A 23,298-nucleotide genomic window follows, 5' to 3' on the forward strand; every position below is an offset into this window, starting at 1 on the left:
TGTAGGGAATGTCTCTGTGCAGGTTTCTGTGCCGAACTTGAAATAGTTGCGGCGAAAACTCTGCCAGATGCTCGAGGGGCTTCAAATACCTGAATGAAACATCTTAAAACAAATCTTTGTTTGATGTCCAAGAGAAAAATGAAACCATAACATGTCTAAGGATCAAGGAGATGCTAGCATATGAATTATTCAGCAGGCCTTTTGTTTGAAATCTTTGTTACATAATTTTTTTTTCATAACTGTCAATCACAGAGAACAGTTTAGAGAGGAAATCTAGTAGTATAGAATAGTTTTAGAGTAGACAAACATATAGCAATTTATTACCTGTCTGAATAATAAAAAAAAAACATTCAAGAGAGACAAACAGAGCAAACAAACAAAGGCACAAATTCTCAGATCTTGTTGAATCAAACATTTGGCTGATCCAAACTGGTTTGATATATTGAAACCCATCATGCTCTGACACTGCTGACCTGAATAACTGTGACCTACACATGCATTTCCACCACTAGAGGGCAGTTTGACTGCAATGATACCTGATTCCAGGGTGCATCCGAGGCCAAGTTTCATCTGAGATGCAAATCTTAGAGCAACACACATGCACACAGTTACTGTTCGAGCCTGAAGTCCGCTGCCCGACCGCTCACCACAACACAGGACGGTCCAGATTCCCAGAGCTCTCCAGATCAAACAAAGACAAACGGCTCGGTCTGGAGTCTGTTTGACTCAAACTTCCCCTCCACCAATCAGTGGCTAAATTACACCGTTCTGGATCCAAACAGAAGCAAACAAAAGAAAACAAAGTTGATTGGCTGAGGCAGAATGTGCAGGGTGAAGTTTCAGACATGTCTGAGCTGCAGGTGAAGCATTCAGGAGAATTAACTGTCTCAGGAAAGTTCACATCTCATTTTGGTATTTCAGTTCAAACAAACTTTGTCAAAGTTTACTGGTTTATGACGGCCATAACCCAGGACATGTGGCAACATTTGGCTCATGAACAAAAATAGATGGATCTTTTCTGCTTTATGTAAGTTTTATGAAACTCGATAGACCTTTGCATTTAGACCTTTGAATGTAGATATAAACAAATGAGCAAAACAGCTTCAATGACATCAGAGCACAAATGCTCCGGACATTTTGATCTACTGTCACAATACTGTATAAAAAAGGCAAAACTATGGCATGCTGTTTAGGAAACTATTGTATTTATAATATGAAGTAATTGAGTTTATGGAACGAAACTCTGAATATGTGGAATAAAATGTACATATACACTACCATTCAAAAGTTTGTAAACATTACTATTTTTAATGTTTTCGAAAGAAGTCTTCAAGCCTGCATTTATTTGATCAAAAATACAGAAAAAAACAGTAATATTGTAAAATATTCTTACAATTTAAAATAATGGTTTTCTATTATAATATACTTTAAAATATAATTTATGTTTGTGATGCAAAGCTGAATTTTCAGCATCATTAATGTCACATGATCCTTCAGAAATCATTCTAATATGATGATTTATTACAAATGTTGTGTTTTTTTTAACGTGATTTTTTTTCAGGATTCTTTGATGAATAAAAAGTTAAAAAGAGCAGCATTTATTTAAATTAAATCTTTTGTAACAATATACACTACTGTTCAAAAGTTTGGGGTCAGTATTTTTTTCTTTCTTTTTTTTTTTGGAAGAAATTAATACTTTTTTCAGCAAGGATATGTTAAATTGATAGAAAGTGATAGTAAAGTTTTATATTGTTAGAAAATATTTCTATTTTGAATAAATGCTGTTCTCTTTGACTATTTATTCATCAATGAATCCTGAAAAAAGTATCACAGTTTCCAAAAAATATTAAGCAACACAACTGTTTCCAACTTTGATAATAATTGAGTATCAAATCATCATATTAGAATGATTTCTAAAGGATCATGTGACACTGAAGACAGGAGTAATGGCTGATGAAAATTCAGCTTTGCATTACAGAAAAAAATTCTATTTTAAAGTATATTAAAATAGAAAACCACTATTTTAAATTGTAATAATATTTCACAATATTACTGTTTTTTCTGTATTTTGGATCAAATAAATGCAGCCTGATAAGCATAAGAGATTTTTTCAAAAACATTAAAAATAGTAATGTTTCCAAACTTTTGAATGGTAGTGTATATATGTGTGTGTATGTGTGTTATGTCGTGTTTTTATTTATTTAAATATATTTATTTTAAAATAAACACAGTCTTGGCTTGACTTAAATGTTAAATTCAAAGAGAGAGAGAGAGAGAGAGAGAGAGAGAGAAAGAAAGAAAGAAAGAGAGACACACGCACTCCTGGCAGTGACTCCGCCCCCCTCCGTCTTTATTCAGCGCTCCTCAGCCTGAAGGACAGAGAGAAAGAATCACAGATCAGGACACCAGGAGGAGAGACGGGCCGAACACACCGAATCATGGCCACAGCAGACACGAGACCGCAGCACATCCTTCCGTCCGATCCCCGCACACCGAGCCTCATATCACGGATCACCGGCACCAGAACCGAGCTGACTGACACCACGGCGGATCCGAGGGCAGAATGAGGGTGATTTACGTCCAGAACGCCGGCGTGGTCGCTGCTTTCTCGCCTGAGATTTTCTGCGGTAGATTGAAACAAAGGAATAACGGAGAAATCATGATCGAACGCGCCACGGGAAAGAGAACACGTCATAACGGAGTAGGAAACGTCATAATGGTATCGAACGCGTCATAATAGAATAGTGCACCATAGATTCATTGTCGTTCTAATTGTGAATGATACATTGTAGCAGTTTTATAAGTGCCATAAAACCACATGGCACGTGTTCATTAGATTCTTTTTAATAATATGCCTTTTTAGTCCGTTTTTATCCATATCGAGCCCGGTTTTATCGTTCATAATTAGACTGGGATTATTATTTTTCTTTAGATAGCCTACCATAGCCGGCTATAGGTAGAATAGATAGACACCTCATTAAAATATGAGTCATTATTGACAATCATAAATTAGTCTATATGTTAACATAATTAAACCTTTGCATTGTAATTTATTTATTTATTTATATGCTAATTAGTTATATTAATTAGGTTTTATATTATCAATATTTCAAAGCATTTAGTCAAGATATTTAAACTGAGGGAGGTTTAAAATACCCTCCCGCGTGATGGAGACACAAAGGCCAGGTGACCCGCCGGGCCCCTCAGTGGTGGCGGAGGCCCCTGAGGGCCCCGGTGAGGTAAAACGCAGCAGCTCTGGTGTGAAGAAACATCATCACAAACACAACCTAAAGCATCGATACGAGCTGCTGGAGACCCTGGGGAGAGGAACGTACGGCAAAGTCAAGAAGGCCATCGAGCGCCATTCTGGAAGAGAGGTAAGCATCTGCCAAATCAGTTTAGGTTTCTAAAAGGTTGAAGGTCCAAACCCTGCTAGATACTTAACCTCTAGTTGTAAAGTACAGTGGTGATATCATACGCCATGATACACTGATAAATGTACAACACTGGCCTGGTTCTTGGGCCGGCTGTAGTTTGTCGTTTAGGGTGTCAGCTAAGCTATAATAATCCGCTGTTGTGTTTGGCTCGTTTCAGCCCATCTCATGGGAATGCCACCCCACGCTTGTGCTCCGCACGCGTTCGGTTTAGCAAGAGCAGATGTTTTAAATCTTGTGTAAACTTGCTTTAATGGCCCCCAATGAAACGCATCACACTTCAACAAATTGACCGTTTCTGTTGCACTTGGGTTCAAAGATCACTGCTGAGCGCTCACCATAATAATGCGACCATGTGTTAAAGACCTTGAGTTCTGACCCTCGGGTCACTCATGAACTCTGACCTAGATTCCATGTTCTGCTGTGGGCATCAAGGTCAGGCAGGGCTTTAGTGTTTGTTTGTTCGTTAATCAAACATACCGGATTCATTCGGCACGCTGCGGCACGTGGCTTTGGTTGTTGTTTAACATTGTGGCTCAGTCACCGCAGAACCCAGAACAGCTGATGGGAGCAATGAAATCTTTCCATCCTGTTAAAGTTCATCTAAAAATGAAAATTCTGTCATTGTTTACTCACCCTAATGTCATTCCAACCCTGTATGACTCTTACTTCTTGTGAAGTAGGCTACAAAACAAGATACTTCTCACTTTGGTCCATTCAATTAAAGTCAATGGGGCCCGGTTTGAACCCTAGTGTTCTTCAGATTATCTTCTTGTGGTCCTCACAAACCATGTCGTTGTTTCTAGTTCTTTCACCCTCAATGGTTTTGAGAATAGTGTTAGCATCTGGGTGATTTGATAACTTCAACTAAGTGATTAATGAATTTGCGCCAAATTACAGTAGAGTTTGATTGTATGTATAGGAAATAGCAATTTTACCATTTCTATTTGAAGTGAGCAGCGCGTCAAAACAGCGGTGAGAATCACACCATAAGAATCAGGATCGTTTGTGGTAATGATATTTCAGCGCTATATCCTCTAGTAATTTTATCTAAAGCCAAACGCGCTTCATTCAAGCCCTTTCAGGTCCGTGCGCGTTCTCTCTTTCTCCAGACTCGCGCCAAATTAACACCGTGTCCTAACGCGACGCCGCGACACGCGATAAAAGGTATCTTTTCCATGTTAATCTGAGTTTTTGTCCTGACCAGGCGCGACGGCGACACGCGAATATTCTATTTTAGAAACGTTTTCTATTTCTCCGCGATGTCGCGGCTGGAACAGCAACACAAAGTATGGCAATGATAACATCAGGTAATGTTTATGTGCTTTATTTAATGTTAAAAGCGTCAAACGTGAGTTTGAATATCGTTCTGTGTTCCCAGCTTTTTAGCTGTAATGAAAACAACACTGGCTAATTCACCTCAGATCTTGAAAATAAATAAATGGGCACAAGAACGCGTTCAAACTGACAACTCAATGCGAACAAACAAGTGTATTCTATGACAAAGATATGGAGTGTATTTACTTTAAAAAATGTTTAAATTGTGTAATATTTACGAATTTTACTAAGTACTTTCCCATTTCATTGTGTCCGCTGTGCTCTTGCCGAGAGAGCCCGCCCACACTCTCTTCTGATTGGCTGTGGTTTTTGATCGATTTTATCGCTTCTCATTTTCGCACCGTGTCTAGTGTGGATAGTCAAATTGTTCGTCGCTGGAATCTTATCGCATCGCGTCTGGTTAGGACACAGTGTAACGGTCCGTGTCCACTGGCGCGGAGCAGAGCGAGCGTTTTTAATTCATTGTATATTGAGATTAAAGCTCAAACGCGTCTGATGCCAATTTGGTAGATCGCCGAACCCTAATGGAAAACTAACAACGAATGACTGTTTTAGTTGTGTTTTGTTATTAGCATTTAGCATCGTTTTTTAACCTGTCGAATAGACCTGAAACCCATTCTTGAGGCGCAACCTAGCAGTTGAAATACCCTCTGGTCATGTATATTTCCATGGCAACATTATTGTTGGTGTCTGTTATGGGCTGTAGTTAGATATATAGCCTTCTTTTAGTTTAATAATTTACAATTCAGGCTATTTCGCAACACATAGAGTCACACACACACACACACACACAGGTCTGAGTGTATCGGTGGGCAGTGTGCCATCAGAGTGTTGGCAGGCTGCTGAAGAATGTATGAACACACTCCAACAGACCTAAAAATAAAACGGTGCACACACACTTACACATGCATGTTTTTTCATTTACCTCAAACTCCGACACATGGTAAAACATAATTGGTCATGCGTGTTTGTGGGCCCATAAACATAAAGTCACTCAGAGAGACATACGGTGTTGTTTTCTGGCACCAGTTTAGTGTGCTTAGCAGGAATTAGTCAGAAAAACTGTTAACCGGCCGGACGCACTGTCTGTAAAGAGTTATAGCGCAGACATATAGATAACAGACATAGAAACCACTGATGACTGCTCACAGAGACTAAACATTAGACAATCTTAACACACGCCTACACCTGTAGGAAAAATCACACTGCAATATTTTGATTCTTTTTCATACATTGCTTAAAAGTGATAGTTCACTCAAAAATGAATATTCTGTAGTCATTTAATCACGCTTAAAATCTGTATGACTTAGGGGCCGTTTACATGACACCGTTTTCAACTTTTGATGCGTTTTGGCCATTCGTTTGCATGACAACAGCATTTTGGAGGCCTGAAAACACAAACACATCTTTGTATTCCTTCATGCTAAAGTTATACAAATGAGGGTACTTTCTAACCTCTTTCCACAATCTCTCGTCTATGTAGGCCTCCATTATCGTTGTAGCTTGCATGTGTTCCGCTCCGTTCCGTTTATGCAGTTTTTCTTTGACTACCTTGTGAATCAACGCCCCCAGGGCATCATTGCCACCTTCTTCTGATGACGAAATTCACATCACTGTACGCTGACCCTCGCGTCGGCGTAAAAAGTGAACTATACTTTGGGTTTAACTTTCTTCTGTGGAACACAAAAGATGCATTAGCGCCACTTTGTGGCTTCACTGAGAATGCACCATGTACTCGCATTGTGTTGCATTTCAACACACTTTACAATGCAGCAACATGAAAATGCACTTGCAAATGCGTTTACATACTTGTATGTGCATGTGTCTGACAGATTTTGCAACGCAATGTTTTAAATTGAGCTTGCATACTGAGAAACGTTTGCGTCAGAATGCAACGCTGCATTAAACCGACTTTTCATATTTGCATTGAGTTATAAATTGTATTCTGACTTCCTAGCGCAACAATGTTCGAAATAAAGCGTACCTAAGTGTTTGTAGTGTTTTGTTCACAGCTTGCATTGCTTTATGAATAGCACTTAATAACACAACAACTCGTAAAATCAAAGCTGTCCACATAGAAACATTTGTGTTTTTTGCTTGCTCTGTTAATACTGTTTTGTCACATTTCAGAGTGCAACAATGTGTGAAATCGCACTTGCGTACTAAGAAACATTTGCATATTTGCATTGAATTATTAATAATTGTGTTCTGACATACTTTGCAACACATTCACAGTTTTGTTGTAATAAATAGCGGTTTGAAACACGTCAGTTGTTTGTTGTACGAATTGCATTCTGATTTTGCAGCTCAACAGTGGTTGAGAAAGTGTACCTAAAATCATTTGCGTTCACATACTTGCATAATGTTATGAACGGCGCTAAATAACGCAACAATGTGCTAAATCAAGCTTGCAACATTTTATTTTTAGGTTAAAATAGAGATCACAATTCTATATTAACATGTAATTTACTAGCGGTTCTGACAAAATATTAATTCCTACACTCTATTTTTAAAAATATTTACTTTAAAAAAAATGTTTTCAATGATTGATTCAATGACTCGCTCATAAGGACTTGTTGCACTTGTTTCATTACTGAATGAATCAACGTTTTTGAACAAATCTCTTGAATGAATGATTCAATGACAAATACATTTTTTAACTGTCACTTTTCACCACCTACTGGTGTAACAATGTAAATGAAAATCTTTATTTAAAGGCGCTCTAAGCGATTTGACGCGTTTTTAGGCCCAATTTTTTTTTTTGTCACATACCGCAAACATCTCCTCACTATGCGCTAGCTGCCTGTCCCCTGAACACACTGTAAAAAAACGCGGTCTCTGTAGTCGCCACAAGCTCCGAAAACTGCAATAAAAACAAACTGGTGCAGCCTGGACCACTTAACATAATAAACATGCTCCAGCCAATAACCGACAAGCAGCGTCAATACGCAAGCTACTTACATTTTAAATGCACGTTCATGACTGTTTCAGGAAGCACGGAGGGGAGGGCCAGGAGGTGTAGGAGGGAGGGTCTAGCTAGCCTCTGTTTTGTTTGACAACACTTCGAACGTCAACAGGAAGTTACTCCGCTCAGAATCGCTTAGAGCGCCTTTAAAGAGTCAAGTTACTTTCAAAAGGTGATTTGCTCTATTTTGCTCTAGACATCAGTGTTTATATCCGAAATATAAACTTTTATCCCTTGTACTTCTGTGATCATTTCAATGTTTGTAACAGAAATTATGATACTGTGTGGTTGAAAAGACTGTTTGTGAAGCTGTTTCATACCTAGACAAGACAACGGCTCTCTCTGGCTCAGACACAGATTTGAATTGCTGTGATCGTACTTGTCAAAGCTCTAATTTCAGGCCTTTCTGTAAGTCAAATATTGTCTGATTTGTGTCTATCTTCAAAGAAACTTTTAGGGGAAACATCAAAGACAAAGTTGATACTTAAACATAACTTCGATTTCCACTCAATCTCTTCAGACACAAAAGATCAACCTCCATAACATGCAGCTCATATTATATTTAGTTTAGTGCCTCTCGGTGATGTCCCTTGTTAAACAAACAAACATTTGTTGCTGAATGCAATGTTTATTCTGCCATGATAATGATTTACTATCTACTATCACAGACAAACACAGTTTTGATTGTTGATATATGCTACAATCCAGTACAGCATATTCTTGACCTCTACCCCTATGGCACAGATAACCGAAGAAATTGCACAACATATTCTTTATGACTCTGATTCAGCATAATGACCCGAGCAGACAGAGAGATAGCATGTGTATGTGAGCTCTCGCACGTATGAGGTCAATTCTGAACGTGCTTGCATTGCATTTGCGTGAATCTGAATGTACAAACAAGATCGGATGTCCACAGAACATAACGTTAAAAATTCCTTCCACGGTGTGTGATGAATGGTCGCTTTCCATCATGTGAGTGTGTGTTTGTTTGTGCATGTCTGTCTGTAGGCAAAAGGTCACTGTGACAGTGTGAAAGTAGACAAACATTTTAAAGTCCATCTTGAGCAGGAAATGAAAGCGTAGTGGAAAATTAATATCCTGTACGGGGCCAAAACAGCATGATAGAAATGCAACAGGCTCTAAATTCTGATTCAGGGTCAGTGAGAGTGTCTGAGTCTCGGGCCATCAAAGGGAAACAAAACTGATCTCATGTTCGCTTTGTTTTCATTGGAAGCTGGCGGCCTCTAGTGGACGTAGTAGGCAGGGACAGTTTATTTCATGAAATTAGTTAGCATGTTGTAGGTGGTTGCCTGGGTTTTACGTAGTATTTCTGAGAGGTTTTAGGTTCAAACCCCTAACCCTTTGCAAACATCTTTAAAGGATTAGTTCACTTCAGAATTAAAAATTTCCTGATAATTTACTCACCCCCATGTCATCCAAGATGTTTATGGCTTTTTTTCTTCAATCGAAAAGAAATTAAGGTTTTTGAGGAAAACATTCCAGGATTTTTCTCCATATAGTGGACTTCAATGGGGACCAACGGGTTGAAGGTCCAAATTGCAGTTTCAGTGCAGCTTCAAAGCACTCTACACGACCCCAGACGAGGAATAAGGGTCTTATCTAGGGAAACGATCGTCATTTTCTAAAAAAAAATAATAATAAAAAAAAATTTGATACTTTTTAACCACAAATGCTCATCTTGCACACTAGCTCTGTGATGCGCCACGCATTACGTAATCACGTTGGAAAGGTCATGTGTGACGTAGGCGGAAGGACTGACCCAGCATACAAAGCGAACGTCCTTCACAAAAGAAGGTAAAACAACAATGTCGGATGATTTTGAAGTTGGAGGAGAAAATGAGATGGAGTTTTTCGCCCTACCGCGGTACTTCCGCTTATGTCACACGTGACCTTTCCAACGTGATTATGTAATGCGTGGCGCATCGCAGAGCAATGCAAGACGAGCATTTGTGGTTAGAAAGTATATAAATTTTTATTTATTTTTTTAGAAAATGACCAATTGTTTCGCTAGACAAGACCCTTATTCCTCATCTGGGATCGTGTAGAGCCCTTTGAAGCTGCACTGAAACTGCAATTTGGACCTAAAACCCGTTGGTCCCCATTGAAGTCCACTATATGGAGAAAAATTCTGGAATGTTTTCCTCAAAAACCTTAATTTCTTTTCAGCTGAAGAAAGAAAGGCATGAACATCTTGGATGACATGGGGGTGAGTAAATGATCAGGAAATTTTAATTCTGAAGCAAACTAATCCTTTAATGAAACACAAAAACTCGTCTGCACTTTTATTGATACTGTATTCTGTTCATTTGGCTTGCACACAGATAAACAAATAAAAAGCTCCACTGGTCGGAATCCTGTTACTACCTCAGTGGGAACGCAGTCTTTTTTCTTCCTGGAGATTATTTTAAACTCTCGCTCCTGCTGCGAATGAACAAACTGCAACATTAGTATTCCTGGCGTCTCCAGCGGACCTGGCGGGAGGTGAATACCTTCAACTGCACATAACTTCATGAGCTCATGGAAAACACTCCGTGATGGCTTTCCAATAAAGAGCAGGACTTGCCCATTCTGCTTTTAGAGAATGGGCCCTAGTTTCTGGATTTGTTTATGTCTTTTTATTCCACATAATCAGTTTTGAAGCATTCCGCTAGGGCTTTCCTTTTATGGATATAGTCGTGATTTACCTTCAGCTCCTCGGAAACATGTGGTTTTGGTTTCTCCGAGAAAAGCAGTGGTTCGCCTGCATGCTTGCCATTAATGTGAAGACACAGGCGTCCGCTGTTTGGAGAACTGCAGCAATGATGAGAAGCCACACGCTGGAGAGGTCAATGACATCACAAAACAAACAGCATTGACAAAGGACTTCCTTTTTTCCAACAAAGGTCTGTCATCAGCTCGCTCATTGTTCCATTTGTTCTTTAAATGGACGTGTAGCACACGCCTGGGAGGGTGAGATAGGACAGAAATAGACAGGAAATCACTACCCAGATATCATTTCCTCTTTCCTCCTGGTGACATCATCCATCAGGCAGTCAGCAGGCCATCTCTTCTCTGCCCACATCTTATCTCCAGCTCAGGTCATGTGATGGACGTAATATAGAGACATCAGTGCAGTGTCCTCAGGGCCCATGAGAGCCGAATAAACACATGAAAGAGCTTTCAAACACTGCACCATCATTTTCCCAAAAAAACATCAGGAAAATTATACAGCAAGAGGCTGAAAATATGCTCAGTCATGATGTGTTTATGGGATAATTCTGTGTGTGTGTGATGGGATGATTACACCTCTCTGTCTGAAGAATCTACTCAGGTGTTTTTCTGAAATTCAAGAATAGACTGTTTTTGTCAGAGCGGTTAGTGCACGTGCTCAAACACTTTTAGCTGTCATTTCCTTTAAAAAAGGAAAAAAAAAAAAGTGGCTCATGCTAGCCACACACTTGAGGTTTTTAAGTCCGATTTTGGGCCAGATTTGCACAGATTTGGGGTGGGCATGGCCCGATTCGAGGCTTGTCGTAACCCGATTCAAGTAACAAAATATTAATTGCTGCAGTCTATTTAAAAATGTTTCATTAATTAGAATGAATATTTTAAAAAAAATGGTTGAACGAATGATTCAATGACTCACTCATGAATTCTTCACTTAATTCAGTGTTTATGAACAAATCTCTTGATTGAATGATTCAATGACAAATACATTTTTAAGTCACTTGTCGCCACCTACTGGTGTAACAATGTAATTGATACAATCTTTATTTGAAATGTCAAGTTACTTTCAAAAGGTGATTTGCTCTATTTCGATCACTACCGTAGACATCAGTGTTTATATCTGAACTATAAACTTTTATCCCACGACTTCTGTGATAATTTGAATTATTGTAAGACAGAAATAATGATACTGTGTGGTTGAAATCAAGTGTTTGAATCAAGATTGCGATCTTTTAATGATTAATCTTGCAGCTCTAATTGTGTGGTATCATTACAATTATTTTACTGCTCCCAATCGAGTCTCCCAGATCCCATTGTGCATTACAAATACTTTGATAACCTTTTTTTTTAATCATTTGACTTATGATTGAATAATATTTGAATCTCTAAAACTCTTTCTTCTCCTCAGGTTGCCATCAAGTCTATCAGGAAGGAGAAGATTAAAGATGAACAGGACATGGTTCACATTCGACGAGAAATCGAGATCATGTCGTCTCTTCGCCACCCACATATCATCTCTATATATGAAGGTATTTATCTATCTGTTAATCAATCCACTCAAACTCAACAATGAATAAAACATACAATTCTAATAAATCATAATCTTTCATTGACTATTAATAGGGTTTTTGTTGTGAAGGACAGTAAAGGCCTTTTGTTTTGATCATGCAATCATTTTTAAATTAAACTAGATCAGCCTCAGTGAATATGACCCTCCCCATTCCTGACCAGCATGTGTTTCAATGGTTAGTGAAGCCCTGTGTTGATGATTTCTAAAGACGTTTTTGCTGCCGTCTGGTTTCTTCTGCTGATTCTGTGCCACGGCGGGCCTGGCGAGCTCTCGGCACGCTGACTCGACGGTTTTCCGCTCAAAGTCCGTCTGGGTTTATAGGCCAGTTTATTTTTGAAGAGTTGCCGTATTCATCTTTGTTCTGTGTCATGACTCCGCCTGTGTTGTGGTTGGCTCGACTCAAAGAGGGGAGAACACCTCTTTTAAATGAGTCTCTGGAGTTACCAGCTTTAAATGAGTCTCTGGAGACTTTTTTTTCCTCTTGTGTCTGGCTTTGTCTTTCATTGCTCCAGTGTCAGTGTCTTTCCCTTTTAATTTAATCTTGCTGTGTTAAGTTATGTTTATGGTTTTGGGTTGGTCGTGGAAATTTTCAGATAGAGGAATGAATGTGAATTGCTTACGTACCCGTTTAGCAGCGTGAACTTTCCCAGAGGAACTTTTTATTACTCAGAGCTTGCTCTTTAATTGTTCAGGAGATTTAGAGTTATGGTTCAAGTATCAAAAGTGTGTCAGTTGTTACTCCTAAAATTCCACACAAATGAGACAATAAGACAATAAAACTCAAGCTCATATTGACTTCTCTGACTTTTGATTAAAGACTTTTTGGCAAATCTGAGCATACTGTGAGACATTTGAGATTACTGGGTCTTTTTATGGTTATGCTATTTTGATATTTCACTTTAGACATTCTACTATCTATAAGTAACTTTGCAACTACTAGTCAACTAACTTTCATTAAATTGCATTTGCCACTACATGTAAACTAACTCTCATTAGAGCATTAGTAGACTGTTAGATTAGGGTTAGGGTTTCTAGAATAAGTTGGCACGTTCTTGCAAAGGAACAAAATAAAGCATCAAAATAAAGTGTTAGCAGATATTGAGTAGACAGTCTTCTAATACTCTAATGACTGGTAGTTGACATGTAGTTACAAAGTTACTATTAGTTAGTAGAAAGTCTATAGTTGACTCAAACTATTTGATTTTATTTTTTTCAGGAGAAACATCTGAGATTCAAGAGACTTGAGCAAAGTCTCTATTTAGTTTGCATTTAGCCTCATTGTGATCTTGGAGAAACAGTTGAGATGTTAAAGAGATCTCATTAGGGAATGTCCTTTCCTACAGGCCACAGTGGATTTGTCAGACAGATTTTCTCATATCACTGTAGAATTTGTCACCGAGGTTTGATATTCTGCATCACTTCGAGAAGACTGCGATTTAGTGTCTTTAAAACTGTCTTTTACCCTCTCTCTCACTAAATTGTATTTGCACAATCCCAGAAGGCCTTGCGCTCGCATTCCCTGCTGTTCTGTGGAAAGTGGTGGCGGACACAAGAGATTCTGTAAAAAGATGAGAACCGATTCTGGATGTGTGACAGGAGCCGGCGGCAGCGCCAAACGCTTGGGTGGGGTGATCCGTACGAGGATTTTTGGGGTTTTGCAGAAACAGCCACTTTCTGCTGTGTCGGACTGTAATTTGCTGTGTTTGTTCCTCTGGATTTTTCGGCTTCTCCTGGTTGTTAGCGGATTCTACTGTGACCTGCTGAACTTTCTGGACTGGCCACTACAAAACAAAGTCTTTTCACTTTTATGCATCCAGTAGTTTTTTACTTGTACTTGTTCATTGTGGGTTGCATTCTGAAGAAACAAGGCGCCACTGTACATGTTTATTTTTGACTGGATGCCTCTCTATTGAAGCCTTAGCCTAAACTAGACATGGGTCACGATAACCAGCTGGTCAATCACTGAGGCCTCCAAATTTATCTAGATTTTTTCTTATATTCTCTATTATAATATATATATATATATATATATACACACACACACACACACACACATAGCAGTTGAGCCCAAGCCTCAGTTACTAATTCTAAAACGTTACTTTAGAACTAGTAACGAAGGAACGTTGAGTTGCTTCATTTAAGCCTTTTGTATTTTGTAGATTATTATGGTATTATGAGAGAGAGATTGTCTAAAAGAGTGTATTACCTGATATAGCATTCATTCTTCAGGTCGATGTCCATAATTTTATATCCATTATAAAAAAATCTGTTTGAATTTGCGATGTCTTTGTCCTTTTAAAAGTTAAGGGGATTTCCCACAGCGCTAAAACAACTTCCTTGTTCTGACTCACTCGCTCATAAAGAGAGTTTTTGCCGCCATCTAATGGCATAATAACTGACTTGTGGAATTGCATTATGGGAAGCAGAGGATAAACACACTGGACGATATAACAACTTTATTGTAAATTGTATTGTCAACTCCAAACTGGAATAAAGTGTTTTTACACTGATCCCAGTCTGCTAAACAAATAACTGAATAAACATTCTGAACATATATAAATAAAGCATCACAAACAAACATACAAGTTCTAAATAAACCAACTCCTGCTCAGATTTTCAACATGGTGTTGTTTTGTTTTGTAGTGTTTGAAAATAAGGACAAGATAGTGATCGTCATGGAATACGCCAGTAAAGGCGAACTCTATGACTACATCAGCGAACGCAGGCGCCTGACTGAGAGAGAAACCCGACACTTCTTCAGGCAGATTGTCTCTGCTGTGCACTACTGCCACAAGGTACACACCTCTCTTATCGCTCTCTTTTCCACTTTATCTCTTTCTCAATCCCTTTCTCTTTCCAAAGAGAGCCTCATGTGTCATCAGGGTTCCTGCAGAGCTGCATGTGCAGTTATCCGATGAAATCGGGCTGTGTAGTGCGAGTCTTTGGCTCTTGTCAGTTTGGGAGGAATCTTGGAACAGACAACTGATGTGAAACAGCTTTGCATCATGGGTCACACATTTCAGCTTTTAGCAGAGCTGTCCATGGAGTAATACACCAGCCAACTGTATATTTCCGTGAATAAGGTCTTTCCAGTTCCTTACAGTCTGACCTATTCTTTTAAAGTCTTTTTTAATAGAGTTTTAAATTAGCTTGTTGCAAAGCTAAGCATAAAAATACATAGCTCAAAAAAAATACTAGATAAAAAAAGCCATTGTAATCAGAAGAAAATACATATACATTGTGTATATATAACGTAGGCTAGTAAGAGCTGTGCTTATAAACCTCCCCTTGCCTCAAGAGGTGGCGCTAGAGGCTGCTGTCTTTAGTGTCCTTGTTAACGTGCACGCTTCCCATGCTGGAGACACCGGTTCGAATCCCAATCGGAGCGGATTGAGTTGGACCGGATATATTTGGTGCCGTGACCCAGATGGGAGTGAGGTTTAGGAGGGTGAGTGTAACGTAGGCCAGTAAGAGCTGTGCATGTTAACCTCACTCCCCTGGCCTCAAGGTATTTAGCGTCCTTGTTAGTGCGCCTGCCTCCCATGCCAGATAAGCCAGTTCGAATCCCGCTTGTAGCGGGTAGAGTAGGACTGGTTACATATGTATAACTGACATTTTCTCTGGTTTCGTCCACCATTTTTGGGTGGATTTTTTTTTTTTTGTCACTGGGCTCATTGCAATGCATTATGGGATTGCATTCACATACTTACCTACCTTATAGAACAGCACATCAAAATGCTGTCTAATTAGGCAGATCAGGATTTGAAATATAGTTGGAGTTTTGCATCACATCTAACAATTGAGACAGTCCTGTTCCCCCATGATGCACTGCTCAGAGTCAATCAAGGTCTCTGTGGACCTGCACTGGGTGGGCTGGTTTGCAGCTGAAGATGACGTGATGTCATATTTCAGGGCAGGGGAGCTCCCAAACACCAGAGGGGAGGGTAATGAATCATCATCACCATGGGCAACCACAATGTGGGGGATTTTTGGGTGGGGTCCACCAGACAACACAAGAAAGCAGCCTGTTAAACTGTCAATTTATAGTCCATCTGCTAAAAGCTGTGCATGCTGAACACATGCGTCTTTCATGGTCATCAGACATCTGTAACTCTCTCAGAATCTAAACCCCTTGTGACTGGGTTTCTGGGTGTGCTTTAACCCAAATACTGTTTGTTACTTTAAAGGAAACACAAGGACTAACTGCACAATCATGTTCCAATCAAGAGTTGGTGTCTGAACAGAACTGTAATTAGAGATAATGTTTGTGGAACAGATGTCAGTGGTTAATTGGTCGTATTCTGTTGGGTATGACAGTATTATCTCCAATCTCTAAAGTGCATTCTGACATTTTCTTTACAGAATGGTGTTGTTCACCGGGACCTGAAACTGGAAAATGTGCTACTGGACGAAAACTGTAACATAAAGGTGAGAACTTTTTTTTAACGTTAGAATGGTCCTGAAACCGTGGCTAGTCCTAGTTCACATCCGTACTTTATAGTATAACACATTCGAATTAGTACATCCCAAATAAAAGTAAAATGAAAAGATGCTGTTTTCTGTAGAATTCAGTAGGATTTAAATGTTAATAAGCAAAACAGCTTGAAACAAAAAAAACTTCTCATGAAAACAAACACTTACTAAACCAGTAAAATACAATTTTAGCTGAATTGGTTCTCTAAAACAGAACAACTTGTTTGTTGTTCATCCAGATTGCTGATTTTGGGTTGTCCAACCTGTATCATAAAGACAAGCTCCTCCAGACCTTCTGTGGTAGTCCACTGTACGCGTCCCCGGAGATCGTCAACGGCAGACCGTACCGTGGTCCAGAGGTAAGGCATGGTCAGATAAGGAAAGCTACACAAGCTGCTCTTTATGTTGAACCTTTTTTCCAGGGTCATAAAAACATGCTGGAATGGTTTACTACAGGCCTACATGACGTGATGCACAGACATAAACCCTTGAGGTTTGCATCATCGTAAATGAAACACCCCACAGTTTCATTATGTTAGTGTGTGAAATCCACTGTGAGCGGCTGTGATCTATCAGAGACAGTCTGTGTGGTTAGTGAAGCCACGTTCAGCTCTTTGATGGGATTATCTTTCCACAGACCTCTAGGATCAGGCAACACAAGCTGGTGCTTCCCTACTGAACATGGAGCACAGCTGGAGTTTCTTTCTCCAAGTATCCCTGATTATATGTGTCAATCCTGGGTCAGAGTTAAAAGGTTCTTTAGAGCTTTACATGTGTCTTTCTTGTGGTATTCAGCCCAGGGCATTTTAAGATAGAAGTAATTCAGTGTACTTTATAGACTTTAGCCTGCAATAATTTGCTGCAATTTTCCTCAGGGGTAGAGAAAACACTACAATGTAGAGGATGTAATCAAAAAGCCAAACCTTGCAATCAATAAAATAAATAAAGTCTCTTGCCATGGTGGTCGCCTTGAGCTAACAATCACTCCATAAGTGATTTCCTGTGAACTGACAATTTAAGGACCTGGAAAACCATTCATGTTGCTGGGGCGGTCATGAGATTTCTAGCCTACATACCTTGTCCTTTCACCCCACCCTCCACAGGACTTGCATAACTGACTGCTCAGGGTGATATGTTGTTTAACAGAATTTTTCAAAGCAGGCTGATAGCATATAGAGTTGACGCTGAAAAACACCCTGAAACCAGCAAAAGTGGGAGACTGATACCATCTGATGCTGTTCCCGCTTGCTGGAGTGTCCTATTGCTTTCCAAAAAAGTCATGCTTTAAATAGATTCTTGCATGAAAGCACAGTCTACCCAACCCAACCTTGTCATGTGATTTCTATCCCTCCTCTGTATGACAGGATATCTGAAGTGTTGTTTATTCAACATTTAGCAGTAACTCAATGTTCTTTTAGAGTCAGCTGACATCAATGCCATCCATTATTTGTAGGTGGACAGCTGGGCTCTGGGAGTGTTGCTGTATACGCTGGTCTATGGCAGTATGCCGTTCGATGGAGGGGACCACAAAAATCTCATTCGGCAAATCAGCAATGGAGAGTATCGAGAACCATCCCAGTCATCAGGTACTGGACTTGAACTCTTGAACTCTTTTAGACACAGTTCAGAATGCCTTTTGTATAGAGAAATGAATATTCAGGTAAACTTGTTTCTGACTATGCTAAATAAGAAGCTGGTTTCGTCTTTTGTTTAGATGCTCGTGGTCTGATCCGGTGGATGTTGATGGTCAACCCTGAGCGGCGGGCAACAGTGGAAGACATCGCCAATCACTGGTGGGTAAACTGGGGATGGAAGACCAGTGTGTGTGACTGTGAATCACAAAGGGATTCTGGCTCGCCCATGCTGGCTCGTCTCATTGACTGGCAGAACCGGACCGAGCCACGACCCACTAAAGCCATCCGGTCCGAACCATTCCTGCTTGTCCGTCAACGGCCCAAAAAGTCCAAGAAAGAGAATGATGTTGGAGTGTCTCACTGTAATGGCGAGGACAGCCTGGGCCTCAAGAGACCAAAGAGCATCCTGAAGACAAGAACCTCTGAAGAGCAACGCTCTCCAAGTCTGGAGGAGATAGAGTCTGGTGCGGGAACCCCAGAGAAGGAATCTGGGCCTGAGGGTGAAGAGGGTGAGGAGGAGCAGGGGCTAACAGGCAACTCTCCTACTAAGGCGATTTCCATCCTTCCTAAGAAGGGAATTCTAAAGAACAACCAACAACGGGAATCAGGGTACTATTCTTCCCCAGAGCGCAGTGAGTCCTCTGACCTGCTAGGTGGCAACATTACACCTCTCGCCGCCAGCTCACCACCAAAGCGAGCGGTTGGTAGAAAAGGCATCTTGAAACGCAACGGGAAGTATTCTACGTACAGCGGTGCTCCTCCTATGAGTGTCCTTGGGGAACCAGCACCTGGCGATTCAGGTTTATCTCGCAGTCAGAGTCGCCCATCCAGTATTGTAAGGGAGGATAGCGACACCATCACCAACAGTTCCTTCAGCGGCGCTGACTGGCCCCCGCCCAGAACCCGCCCCAACATCAGAGGCTGCGTGTCTGCAGAAAACCTTCTCCAGCTGGCCAACTTTAAAGGTCTCCAGGCAGCTCCTCCCCTACATAGTGGGAAATTCAGTCGAGGAACGCAGGGCTCTCCGGGGGATAACAGCAGCTTCTCTCTGTTAGGAGATCTTGATGATATGACTCAGGTGTACCAACAAGCCCTGGACATCAGCAACAACCTGTCATAGGGGTAGGGACCAGTTGAGAGGGGCCTAGAAAGGAAGGAGGAGGAGCAAGTGGAAGGTGTTTGTTTGGCATGTTGTTGACGACCAGTGCAAAACTGGGATTCTATGAATGTGAGTCCTTTTTCAATGGGATGATATTGGAGGTTGTGTACAACCAAACCTTAAACCTTAAACCTAACTCCTAACCCTACCCTATCCTTCCTTACCTTAACCATACCCAATTTTATACATATTCAAAAATTTGTATCAAATACAACTTGGGGAACTACAGCCTTGGGGGATTTAAGGGTTTGAAGTAAGTAAAATTTAAGTTGGTACTCTGTGACAATATCCCCCTACAGGCAAGAAATGAAATTAAATGTTTACATAATAAGTAAAAGGTGAGTTAGCATCACAATAAGGCATCATGTAACGGCAGCCTTGATGAAACAAAAATAAGAGCCAACCGGAGTTTATCAAGCACCTTAAAACTCTCACAGAGCACATGTCGTTTTTGTGGTCTTTACTTCCAAAAAAAGAAACCAGGGTCTTGCTCCAAATGAACTGTTGCTGTGTATTATTTATTATTTTTTTCTGTAGATTTAGTGATACAAAACTGGTGTGGTCTGGCAGTACTGGAAGAATGAGAAAACTCAAATCTCTCCTTGTCCTTGATTGGAACTGACATATATAATTGTTATTTTCCTTTCTTGGTTATTGCGATATGTCATTTAAACTGCATATGTAACGATCAAAATCATATTGATCCTATGAGTAGAATCATATCTATTGACTTATAGAAGTGCCTTTTTGTTTGTTTGTTTTATTCAAATTAAATTATGTATGTCATTTCCTTAAGGTGGAGAGAGATGCCAGAGGAAGCTGTCATCAGATGAACAGCGTTTTATTATTTTTATTTTATTTTTGAGTTTGTATTGAATGCTTAGAAGAGGCCCAGGATCTCTGAACACAAAGCCTACCCTACAGAACTACCTGACTTAAAGGTTAAATTTACCCCACTACTGATGAGAGACCAGTGCTTTTCCGTGCATAGTCAGTCTGTAATCACCTTCAAAAGGAGTTTATTTCCAGAACCTGTTGGGTAATTCAAAATTCCAGCATGCTGGATTGGTTGTTTCTGATCGAGTCCTGACAGGAACATGTGTTCATGCAGCATGTGTTTCTCTGGAATGATACTTTTGTGGTTTCTTGATTGGGTTAGGTGACTGTTTGGGGTTTCTGGACAACTTTACCTTAACAAGGTTTAACACAAGGTAGAAATGTCAGACACAGTCTCAGCTCTAAAGAATGTTTCAGGAGGAGACAAGCTTGTTTGACTATTTCAAAGGTTTTTGACTGTAGGAACATTGTCTCTCCCAGTGTTTATCTGTTGATGCTTAGGGATCATAATTGCTCAGCTCTAAGAATAATGGATTATTGGTTCTCTGTTGAACTTTGATGCCCAAAACACTCCTGTTAGGGCTAAAAAAACCCCCAAGTAGACCGATTAGTTTCAAAGCTGTGATGAGGCAGCAAATTCCAAAGGCTCTTTAGAGGCATGTTTGGACTAGAGAGCTTCCCTGTGTCATAGGTTTAATGGGATAGAAGCTTTATTGTTTCAGAATCTTTAGTCCTTTGTTTCTTGTCTACCTGCAGAATATCAGATGAACGAAAGTTCAATTTTAGTTTTAAGGCTGTTGTCTAAATGTTTTTTAGAAGGTAAGTGTGAAGTAGCTGTAGTAGAAAGAGGTATTTAACAAGGTATGTTCATGAATGCTTTTATGGATGGAGGACACTTTTCCAGTAAGAGGGTCACAGAGTTATTCACTGGAAAGTACGACGTAGCTTTGTATTTTGCTGCATGTGAAGAAAGACTAGTGCAAGTGTAGAAATAGTGAGTTGAAGCAAGTAGATGAAAGGATAAGGGAAGTATTTTGTACCAAAGAAGGTGTTTATGGGTAGAAATGTCAGGAGGAAAGAGATGCTAAGTTAGCTATCAGCATGAATAGAAAAATACATTTTGCACCAAAAAATTTCAACTAATGGGAGGCATTTTGTTCAAAGGAGGTCCTGGGTAGATATTATAGACACACCTAATGTGTATCTTTATCGTACTGCATTTCTGTATTGCATTGTATTGTCAACTGGATTCAGTGATCAAATTATACTATGTTAGTATTTTTATGTTATTGCGCTTCTGTTTTTGATTCTCCAAAATATTGTTATTATTGATTTACCTTACAGAAGGACGTTGTGCGTATAATCAACGACCTCTCCTGGTCTTTACAGGTTTTCAGTGCAAACACGCAGTGCTAATGCTAATGTCTAGCATTTGCAGAAACAGACGATCAAACACAACTACTGCAGTTTTATCAGGGTCATTTGATGTGTGTCCGAAATCTCAAAAGCCGCCTCACAGATCTGACCCAATATTTGGTGTCACGATATTCACTATCAACCTTTTTTGTCTTAATGTTTTTTGGGACAAAGTTGTGCATCCACTTAAATGTGCCATTGCTAACCATAGTGCCATCATAACTGAGATAAACAGAGAGGCGGCCATTGCAAATCAAATGCAAACATGCTTTTAGCCAAACTGGAAATACCTGGTGCATTTTAGTCCAAATTCAGCATAGAGGAAAACTTGACTGGATATTAGTATTATGTTATTTATGCATTATTTTATTATGGTTAATTACTTTTGTTGGTCAATGCCATAATCTTTTTTGGGGGTTTGGTATCAGTTTGAAAAACCTGGACTGCCAAGGTATTTTTCGTTCAGTGCCTTTGCTATCTTTTATGATTTATTTTTTTTTTTTTTGATAATAAAATTATTACAATTGCATTTTTATACTCTATTTATTGGTGGTGAAGCCATTTAATTTCATTTAACAGCACTCATGCAAAGTGTGCATGTGTGAGTGTGTGTTTAGACACAAACAAACACTGAAAGACAACTGGAAGAGCAAAGTAACAGAAAGATGGTGCATTGTGGTTGTGTTGTAAAGCTTTGGTTGTGTATTCAGCTGCTTTGGTTGTTGTTTGGTGGAGATATCTCACTAACCAGCAGTGTTTTGTACCACAGAACCAAATCTGTGTAAAACCAACTCAATAAACGGATCATTTCAAAGGAGCTGTTGTCTGTGTCTACTTTATTTGAATGAACTAATGGTTTATTCTTGCATGCATAAGTCAAGGTCTATTCTGCAACTTGTTTAGTAGACCAATGAACCATTTGGATCACTGATTTGGATCCTCTTTTCTGTTAAACAGGTTTATAACAATATGAGGGTGAGTACTAAATGATGACAGAATTCTCATTTCTGCCTGAACTCCCCCTTCAAAGATTTTACACAAGACCAGAGTACGGAAAAGTGCACATGAACAAGAGAGACAAGATCTGAAGGGAATATAAATATAAAAAGGAGAGGCAGCAGTCTTTGCCAGCTTTAATTTGATCCAGAGCTGCTCTCCAAGAGACCCAAGGAAACAGAACAAGAGACCATTTTAGCCGCGTGCCAGAGAAAAAGAAATTTAGCAGACCTTCTGCACGAACCAGACTGACCCAAATACAGTTGTGCTACTACAGTCCTTCATTTTCTGAGTTTGAAAAGATCTGAAAGACCCTCAATCTTCTGTCTAGTTCAGTAGTATACTTCCTAGGGAGTACCATTGTCAAAACTGCAGAAAAACACCCAGAAAGCACCTTAAAAACCATCGGGAATCGGGTGCTAACTACTAGCCAGATATGTCCAAAGCACTATTCAGATGGGATTCCTTTTCTAAACTAGAATTATTAACAGTTAGTCTCCACATTGTATGCCAAACCTGACCCACGGGAACTAAACTTGTTCTTTGATGCTGAAATACTGAACTGTGAGCGATTACGGCTGATTATTTTTGCTAAGTGGACCACACACAGAAAGACGAGTCATCTCACATGTGCTAATCAATACATGATACGTGTATAAGCTCATTGCCGAGGACCTGATCGCACTCGCGCATATTCAGACTTACTGTATAGTCCACAACAGAAGAACAGACACATCTGCTTTCTT

General features: G+C 39.8%; 2 protein-coding genes across 2 annotated transcripts in view; one reads left to right on the forward strand and one right to left on the reverse strand.

Moving 5' to 3' along the window:
• Positions 1–2,447, reverse strand: part of depdc7b (DEP domain containing 7, paralog b) — an 11,151-nt gene extending 8,704 nt beyond the window's left edge. The window contains exons 1-2 of the mRNA XM_048158941.1: positions 2,321–2,447; positions 537–768 (exon numbers count right to left, since the gene is read on the reverse strand). Of these exons, the coding sequence (XP_048014898.1) occupies positions 537–600 (64 nt within the window). The 5' untranslated portion in view covers positions 601–768; positions 2,321–2,447. The remainder of the gene's footprint in view (positions 1–536; positions 769–2,320) is intronic.
• nuak1b (NUAK family, SNF1-like kinase, 1b) lies at positions 2,377–22,373 on the forward strand. Its single transcript, XM_048158939.1, has 7 exons — positions 2,377–3,377; positions 11,876–11,996; positions 14,681–14,832; positions 16,400–16,465; positions 16,750–16,869; positions 17,964–18,096; positions 18,225–22,373. Exons 1-7 carry the CDS (start codon positions 3,168–3,170, stop codon positions 19,262–19,264), a joined length of 1,842 nt encoding a protein of 613 aa, XP_048014896.1. The 5' UTR covers positions 2,377–3,167; the 3' UTR covers positions 19,265–22,373.
• The last annotated feature ends 925 nt before the right edge of the window (positions 22,374–23,298 follow it).

The sequence above is a fragment of the Megalobrama amblycephala genome, linkage group LG15, assembly GCF_018812025.1.
Source record: "Megalobrama amblycephala isolate DHTTF-2021 linkage group LG15, ASM1881202v1, whole genome shotgun sequence".
NCBI classification, from domain to species: domain Eukaryota; kingdom Metazoa; phylum Chordata; class Actinopteri; order Cypriniformes; family Xenocyprididae; genus Megalobrama; species Megalobrama amblycephala.

Coding starts and splice junctions, on each gene's coding strand:
- nuak1b (XM_048158939.1), top strand. CDS start 3,168: ATGGAGACACAAAGGCCAGGTGACCCGCCGGGCCCCTCAGTGGTGGCG. Junction 11,997..14,680: donor TATCATCTCTATATATGAAG/GTATTTATCTAT, acceptor TTTGTTTTGTAG/TGTTTGAAAATAAGGACAAG. Junction 14,833..16,399: donor CTGTGCACTACTGCCACAAG/GTACACACCTCT, acceptor TTTTCTTTACAG/AATGGTGTTGTTCACCGGGA.